Raw genomic sequence first — 9,081 nt, 5'->3', positions numbered from 1 at the left:
TCAACTATGCCTTTGTACAGTATGTGCAAAGTACTATTTTCTTACTAGTACCAAGTTAGTACTTCTTGCTGCCATTCCTGCTCTGATGGTGATGAATTTCTGAAAGAAATCCTAAGAACAATCCAGCAACAATGGGTGAGGTAAATAAAGATGCTGTTGAAAAGTACTTGGAGAACAATCCCCAGTTTGCCAAGGAATATTTTGACCGGAAAATGAGGGCAGAAGTGCTGGGAACTATCTTTCAAGTGAGCCCTGGAGATGTGAAGGAAGGAGTCAGCTTCAAAGACATGTCACGCCTGGAGGAGTGTAACATACTTTTTGAGCTGCTGACAGAAATCCAGGATGAAGCAGGCTCTATGGAAAAGATTGTGCACAAAACCCTGCAGAGGCTGTCGCAGCTGCTGGCAGCTGATCGGTGTAGCATGTTTATTTGTCGTTCTCGAAATGGTATTCCAGAGGTAGCTACCAGGCTCCTCGATGTCACTCCAACTTCCAAATTTGAGGACAACTTGGTGAATCCAGACAACGAGGCTGTTTTTCCTTTGGACATCGGGATAGCGGGATGGGTTGCTCATACCAAGAAGTTTTTTAATATACCTGATGTGAAAAAGGTGAGTGATTTTCCCTGGGGAATGGGTTTCTGTGTATTTGCTTACTAAGCCTTCTTCCTGCAAAGGGCTTGAAGTTTTTGAGTCATTCTTCAGAAACATCCCCAAGACAGCAATCCAGATATAAATAAGAAAAGAGAAACAGAAAATAATGCTTAGAACCTAGTATCATATCATGTAACCCAGTGAAGTAGTTCTAGTATCCTTGCACAATAATCAAAACCTGATTTACCATAATAATGAAGGAGAATATTAGATTAATACAGATCAATGAGTGCTTGTGTTTCTATTGAACAAGGCAGGAGTCTTCTATTGTTTTTTCCAAGATAGATTTGCAAGGTCCCTTATCATCTGATACTGCTTTACATTCGTCTCTGAATATAACATATTTGTAGCTTTCATAATTAAAGTGCTTCTGTACAGAGTGAATGAATCCACATGAAGATGGTGTCAGTATATGTTTGGCTGCATAACTGGTTATGAATTTAAAGTAGCTTCAAATTATGAGTATGTCCAGATCCCAGATTTGTTCAGAACCATCTAAGGAAGAAGAGTTGCTCTTTTGTTTTCAAAGTTCTTGTTGAATTTGCACATAATTACTGCATTTATTTAACATGCAGATAGGGGTTATAACAAATGTTACATGGAAATGATGTTGAGTAAAAAACATGCATGAATAAGAACTTCTTTATAAATGGCTTTGAAATACATAGGGAAATACAAAAGTATTTAAAGGTATATTTAAAGGTATACAAAGTATACCTTTAAAGAAAGTGATTTCTTTAAAGGCAGCTAACTTTATATCATGGCAGCAGTTTTACCACTTTTTAATCTGTGAAAAAGCTCAGTGTAATCAAATGGTGGTAAAGATGATTATATCAGAAGATATCTGGTCTTCCATATTTCCTATACTAACAATTTAAAATTCTAGAGGATTTCAGAGACAGAAACCACCTCAGTGTCCTAAAATCAATGGAAATAATGGATGCCTACATGCACTGCAATTTTCTGTTTTTTTTTTTTTTTTCATGAGGTAAACAAAAAGTAACACATTTTGTCGTGTTAAAAGTTGGCAGATATAAAGGAAGGAAAGACTACTCTTAAAGTTCAAAGCAATAAAAAATGTGTATGTATGTGAAAAGAAGATTCCATTATAAACTATCTCAGATATAAGTAGGAAGCATGAAAATTATCAGAAAAATGATTGATTTGAGAAAGCAAAACAATTGATTTTTAACCACTAGATTGCTTTCTTCAGCGGCTTCTGCTCTGACAAGAAGCATATGACTTACTGCCTCTTGCCACCACATTTGGAGATTGGAGGATAATCCTTCTAAATTCATAAGGCTGATTACATGAGAAAAGATCAGGAGGATCAAGAAAGATGTGCCTTTTATCAGACACTGCATTGCTCCTAAATATCATTATGTGAGAGGCACCAAGAGCAGGGCTGCTCAAACATTTCTGTGCTTTCAGTAGGACTTGTTCAAAATTTTGTGAGAAACATGATGTAAAGAAGAATCTCTTTGTCTATCTAGCACTGCTAAATAATCATTTTGCATGCATAAATGAATTCATGCTTGCTGAATACCTATTCATCTATTATTCAACCACTTTGAGGTACTTTTTGGCATCCATTTACTCTCTTAGGATTACTGAGGTCCATGCCATTAGGCCACACATAAAAAATGCAACTAAACCATGGAGCCATTAATCCACATTTAGTAACAGAATGTCACTGAAGTGTTAACATTTTACAAGTTAATTGCAAAACTCAAAGGGATTTTTCTGGAACCACTATTTGTTATTTAAAAATTAGCATGAAGGTCTCATTACTATCAGCATTTCCACTCCATTAGTAAAAAAATATCCAGTGTCCAAACCCACACAGGCAAAGCTCCATCTAATGTCACCAGAATCTTTATCTTTGTAAAAAGCATAGAAGTACAAGTTTAGCGAGTAATATTTAAGGAATATAGCCAGTCCATGGCAAAAGAAGCAGTCAGCCACTTTACCATAGTTTTGAAACAAGCATTAGTTTTCAAATCACTTTGCTTGCACCTCTGTCAAACTAGACTGTCTGCTATCCAAATCCTGAGCAAAAAAAAATTGACAAGCAGAGTTTAATCTGAGAGAAATTTTGCCCCAGTGTCTTGTCAGAATACAAAACGCACAACGAATACAAAATGCAGAATGGATGATAGCTATAGTGCTTGAAGGATGTCATGTCTGACCACTTTCTATTGCTTACACAATCCATATTGCTGACACAATCCATATCCAAACAGCATTGCTTTTTTTTTTTTTTTTTTTAAAGTCTTGAGCTCAAGACAACAGTGGCAAACCCACAGTGAGACACTGTGATGCTTCAATCACCACACCTTTATAACAAGAGGGAACAGAACAAACACAACTGCAATCAATCTTTGAAAAAACATAGGACTTCACTTCTAGTTCTTGAGAGATTACCTCCTTCAACCTGGAAAAGTACCAATAAACGTGAGGAAGCTCCTCATCCTGACTAATGCTTCAGAAAAGAAAAGCAGAGGAAAAGATACAGACCTTTCATAATTGACTTAGTAGCAAGAACAGACTCCCCCCCCAAAAAGATTAAAGACTTGTTGACAGCAAGAGCTAATAGCATTTAATCCAGGATTTAACAGCAGTGAGAAATAGGAGGCAGGCAAAACCCCTGCTGTAATGATTGGCCTCACGTTGTTCTGAAGGCCTAGCAGAGTATGCTATTTAAACATTCCAACATAAAATAACAGACTGCATAAAATCTGATACATCCATTAGTATCCTATAAATATTATCTGGTAACACTGACAAAATGATAAAGATTTTATGTTACTTCTTATCCTAGGGTATTATTTCCAGATAGAACTAAAACCTAAGAACTTCTGTGGAATTAAAATCTCACATACTCAGCCTGTAAAAACCAACATATATAGCATATATATTTGCTTATATCCACTATGTATTTAAATTATGAATGAATAAACAACAGGGCATTGAGAAACTCAATGCTTCCATCTCAGATTGAACAGCGTGAGATCACTGTGACACCTAATTTAACCATAGGGAACCTGCAAAACAAATAATCTTAAATACACCTTCAAGTGGTAAGTTTCTGCATCAACCCTAGGTAAACTGAGCAAGCCTCAATTTGCATGAGTCTTTTCTTCCAGAGCTCTACTTACTTCTCTTCAATTAAAAAGTGGGAGATACTTTCATATTGAGACTTTCTGAAGTGACATGATTTTCAGAGTCAGGGGAATGCATCAAACTCTGGAGCCTGGAATGAAGAAGAGATACTCCATCCCTTTTCTAGATTCTTGATATATTAGATATCTAAAAATTATCTAATGACAGAAGAGAACAGTGTGGCAGCTCAGCGATTTGAATGCTCACATCGCAGTGAGGAGGTCTGGACAAGAAGACACTGTCTAGCTGCTGGACATACACAGTCATTGTGGTAATGTACAGTCCTGGGACCTGGCACTGATCTTAGACTGCATCCTAGGGCAAGAGGTTGATGGAATCGTGCTCATCCGTGCCAAAAATACAAAGCACTGGGGAAGCACAGGAGAGTGCAACATGGTAAATGACACAGCTCACTGACCAGAGAATGGTAAAGGGAATCTGCTATAATCTACTATAAAGACAAAGATTCAGTCAATTTACAAGAAAATATTTTAATACAGGAACCAATTTCTACTTATCATTTTGAATGGGAGTTGATGTGCAAGCCAAGGTGTAAATGTTGCCTGTGAAACAGACAAAATTATATCATATTGCTTCCAAGCAGTGCTCCACTCAAGGAAGAAAAGTTCATGAAAACATCTCATTTCCTTCTAGGCGAATTACATGTGTAATGAAGATGTTGAAGGTAGACCTGATAATGAACAATCAAAAGGGAGAAAGTACACTGGAAATGTGCAAAGCCTCATTTACTGACAGCTTTGAACTGCTGTTCCTCTTGCCTCAAATGAATGAATATAATCAATCTTCACCCTGACTGGCCAAATAGGGAAGAAGGATCCATATTCATTTATGCTTTCAATTTGATTTCTTCTCAAATTTGTCCCTTTCTCTTTCTTTCCAAATTAACAAGGATCGCCCTATCTCATTACTTAGAACAATTTTTCATGTTTCTGATAAAATTACACTCACCTAGTAATTTATGCTGTGGAGTTTGATGTGGAGGTTTGCAGTAGTGTCAAGCTCACTTGACTCAGGCAGTATTTTGCCATTCAGAAATGCTCATGACAGTTCAGTGTTATGGGACACAATGTTGCAAATCCAAAGATAACATTACGAACTGGGAGATGCACTTCCATTATGAAGTGCTATATGATGGTTGAACAAACATTAGAACAGTGGCCTTCATCATGTTTTTAAATGCGGCACAGAATAAAGTCTGTGAAAGTTTAAAAATTCTGGAGAGCTCTTTTTTTTAGAGTTAACCAGCCAATGAGAAAAAAATCATCAGGAAAGAAGTAGCAAAAGGATACATAGATGAACATATCTCTCCTAAGAAAGGAATAAAGATCTGCAGGGAGAACCATGAAACAAAAGAGAGACAAGATGGTTTCTTCTTCTAGATGAAGAACTCAATAAGAACTTTCCAGAACCATTACAGTAACACTTATTTTTGAAAAGAAAACAACACAATTTTTGTAATTGAAAATTATTATCTGCCCATATAGTCTGAAAACTTTCTTTTTGAAATACCTCTGCTTCCCAGAGAAGCAACTTTTTCTCCATTTTACCTTATTACCAACACAGACTTACAGCTGTGTAGCTACAGTTCACAGTCAGCTGTGTCTCAGCAGGCAAGCTTATTAATAAACACCATCCAAGGAAAATAAAGGATATTTTTAGAAATAACTGATTTTTCCCTTTCACAGAGGTATAATCACACTCTTCACAGCAGTGAATTACTTCTTTGTAAATTCCACTGCTACCATTTAAATAGCACATAAAGAAATCAAAGTTATCTAAGGTTATCTAAATAAAGTAAACACTGAGCATTATGTTTATAACTCACTGGTAAAAGGTTTATCGTAATAACATGTAGTATCTGTAAGTTACAATGAGATAAAACTGGTGTCCTGGTGTAGAGAATGAAGAAAAATGAATTAGTCATTTCAAGTAAACTGGCGAGCATAATGGTCAGCTGTCAAACCAGACATCTTTTTAATCACCTGTAACACAGAGATAAACACAGAGAGGGGTCCTGACTTCCCTCTCTTTTAAGCTGGCCTTAGCTTAGTGCAAGTCCAGGATGTGTTGCACAGATTAGCATGCATCTACAGAGCTGGCTGAGGTACAGTAAGAGGCTGGGTATCTTAACTTCAAAAGGAGCTAGTAGAAAACACTTGCAAATGTAGAAAATTATGAACAAACCTCCTTTCTCCCATCTTTTTAAAGTCTGTTTTGTGATTTAACTGAAAGCTGAAAGTTCACATCACTATAGAAGATTGCTCCATTTATAAGGTCAGGCTCAAACAAATTAAGTGTCTACCTTAGTATAATCATAGGAGCAGAGAAACATTATTCTGGCTCCGGTACTAAAAGATTATTTGAATATGAACAGGATTTTCCAGACATTATGAAAAGTGATTTTCTTCAAATCCAGAGGAGCTTATGTTCTCAAGAGAAAATGTTTTAAAATCTTGTCTGGGAAAAAACTACTACCAACTATGAGCAGAATTTTCAGTACTGAAAAGTCTAAATCAATTCGGAATTTTGCTTGTATACAAAAATCTTATTATTCAAGTCTTTGTATATGCTGTGAAAAAGTTATCAGTGTATTATGAGGTACTTTTACATATCTGCACTGAATTATCCAGGCACAGTTCAGGTTGGCTTGAGGTTACACATATTTTTTGTTTATTGATATAGACTTGCATCCTTTAAAGCTTTCCTGTCATCTCTAAAAATCTTGTGACCAAAGTTCTTCTTCCCAAGCACCACTACATGTACCTTCAGTTAAAGAAATTAAGGCTCAGCTGCTGCATCCAGATAATTCGATAATAGTTTGGGCAGTATCAATTTTCTGCACCGTGAAATTGTGCTATTATCATTGCAAATATAAATTATGAAATACAGTAACATTTCTTTTGGTATAATAATTAACTGTAATGTATTTAAACAGTGTTTTTGATATTTTTTCCAGAATAACCACTTTTCAGACTTTCTGGACAAAAAAACTGGTTATACAACTGTCAATATGTTGGCAACCCCGATCGTGCAGGGTAAAGAGGTGCTTGCTGTTGTCATGGCTCTCAACAAATTAAATGCCAGTGAGTTCTCAAAAGAGGATGAAGAGGTAATAAATTCCTATTACACAAAAGCACAGTCACTAGTTCACCAAATAGTCTGATTTGAAAATGTCTTATTTTTGGCTTTTTGTTTTGTCATTTTTAGGTCTTTAAAAAATACCTCAATTTTATATCTTTGGTCCTAAGAAACCACCATACATCATATCTTTATAACATTGAATCCCGAAGAAGTCAGGTATGGAAGAATTTGTAAATGATAATACTTTGTTTTTGCATGAAACAATTATTCTCACTATCCAATAGTCTCATATGCTTATTGAGTAAGAAAAGCATCTTATTTACTTATTTCTTTGATAACAGTAATTACAGCACTTACTGCTTTATTTTGGAAGGCCTGCATGTGTATGGTTTGATGCTTTCATTCAAATGCATTTTACTGTTGACTTGCTCTCTTTCTCTTTTGTTGTACATAGATGCTTCTGTGGTCTGCCAACAAAGTATTTGAAGAGCTAACAGACATAGAACGGCAGTTTCACAAAGCACTGTATACTATTCGAATGTATTTAAACTGTGAGAGATATTCTGTTGGTCTGCTGGACATGACTAAAGAGAAGGTAATACTCATTTTGCATACCTGCTAGAAATGTGTTACTCCTAACTTTAAGTTATAACATCTGTTCTTCTAACTCATTGGTTCTGCCTATTTCTAGTGTAGCTCTCTCCAAGACGTAAAGATATGATCCTTTCTAACACTTTGAGATAATTTATATAAAATCTAACCAAGTTACAAAAACCATATGCAAAATAAGAATGGCAAAGCATACAACCCTGATTAAGTCTAAATCTGAAATCATTTTTTGAATTTATCATACAATCTGCGTAAAGAAAGAAGAGAGAAGTGTAGTCTGATTACTGCTTTATAAATTGCTGACTACGAAAACAACTGAAATGTACAAGTGAAGAGACAAGCTTCATATTAGTCTGAAATTTACTGGTTATCAATACTTGCTTGGAATATACTTTGTGTTTTCCTTTAATTTTTTTTCTTCTGAGATATGTCCATAAAACTCTTGTGTAGAACGAAAAATAAGATCGTTTTCCACAGATCTCATGTTATCTCTGAGCACTGAACTGAATTTTAATTTTGCTAACATGCGTGTCTTATTTTCTCAGGAGTTCTATGATGAATGGCCAATTCGGCTGGGGGAAGCAGAGCCTTACAAAGGTCCCAAGACACCTGATGGAAGAGTGAGGATATTAATTTATCTTTTAATGAATCTTAACCTTGACATTGAGGTTGTACAGGTAACTTAGATGTTTTTTGTTGTTGTTGTTGTTGTTTAGGAAGTCAACTTCTATAAGATCATTGACTACATCTTGCATGGGAAAGAAGAAATCAAAGTCATTCCGTGAGTATTCCTTGACAGCCTGTTAATGTGTGGTAATTAGATTTACTGCTAGGATGGAATACTAGCATGTCTGCATCTGCAGAAATCATCTAATTTCATTCTCTCTCTAAAGGTCACCTCCAGCAGATCACTGGTGTCTTATCAGTGGATTGCCAACATATGTTGCTGAAAATGGTTTTGTAAGTTCATAAAGAAAGTAAAAACTGCCTGTCTTAATACATGAAGTTCTTCTGATAGAACAAAATAAGAAAAAAATCCTTCCCACACCCAAAGTCTCTGAAAATGCTGCGCTGCTTCCAAAGTCACAAGAATCAGTAGTCTGTATGGAGAGAAACCAGCACTAATGGCCAAAATACCAAGAATATTTCCCTCCAGTTATGGTAACATTAGAGGAATAAATTGCATGGTGCACATTTTCTTTTCCAAATGCATGAACTATTACTCACAGTAAATGTTTAAATATACACCAGTAAGTTTCTTCTTTCTTTTTCTCATGTCTTCTGTGTAGCAGTAAGCTGGAAAACATGGGGTGGGCCAAATCAGTCAGAAAGTATGTGCAGCTCCATACTGGTACAGCTCTGGTTTAGCATGATACATAGCATAGCCAAGATACATAATTCAAAGTTACTGTGAATGAGAGCTACTAGTAACTCTATGTCATTTTTAATAGCAATAGAGACGTAGCCTTTCGAGGTAGTATTCAAATTATTCACTTCTATAATTCCACATGCCACTAAAAAACCAGCACAGAAGTTTTCTTAACATTTATGTTTG

At 35.8% G+C, this 9,081-nt stretch overlaps 1 protein-coding gene across 2 annotated transcripts in view; it reads left to right on the top strand.

Annotated features, from left to right (window-relative positions):
• The window catches only part of PDE6C (phosphodiesterase 6C), a 27,516-nt gene continuing 18,435 nt past the window's right edge, over window positions 1-9,081 (top strand). For both annotated transcript variants that reach the window (XM_015867156.3, XM_085555186.1), the window contains exons 1-7: window positions 1-611; window positions 6,793-6,945; window positions 7,044-7,133; window positions 7,372-7,512; window positions 8,072-8,146; window positions 8,243-8,307; window positions 8,420-8,486. In XM_015867156.3, coding sequence (XP_015722642.1) covers window positions 132-611; window positions 6,793-6,945; window positions 7,044-7,133; window positions 7,372-7,512; window positions 8,072-8,146; window positions 8,243-8,307; window positions 8,420-8,486 — 1,071 coding nt within the window. In that variant the 5' untranslated portion in view covers window positions 1-131. The remainder of the gene's footprint in view (window positions 612-6,792; window positions 6,946-7,043; window positions 7,134-7,371; window positions 7,513-8,071; window positions 8,147-8,242; window positions 8,308-8,419; window positions 8,487-9,081) is intronic.

The sequence above is a fragment of the Coturnix japonica genome, chromosome 8, assembly GCF_054131305.1.
Source record: "Coturnix japonica strain WE chromosome 8, WE-NBRP24, whole genome shotgun sequence".
Taxonomy (NCBI): domain Eukaryota; kingdom Metazoa; phylum Chordata; class Aves; order Galliformes; family Phasianidae; genus Coturnix; species Coturnix japonica.
Note: the sequence above shows the minus strand (reverse complement) of the source record. Positions and strands in the feature narration are given on the sequence as shown.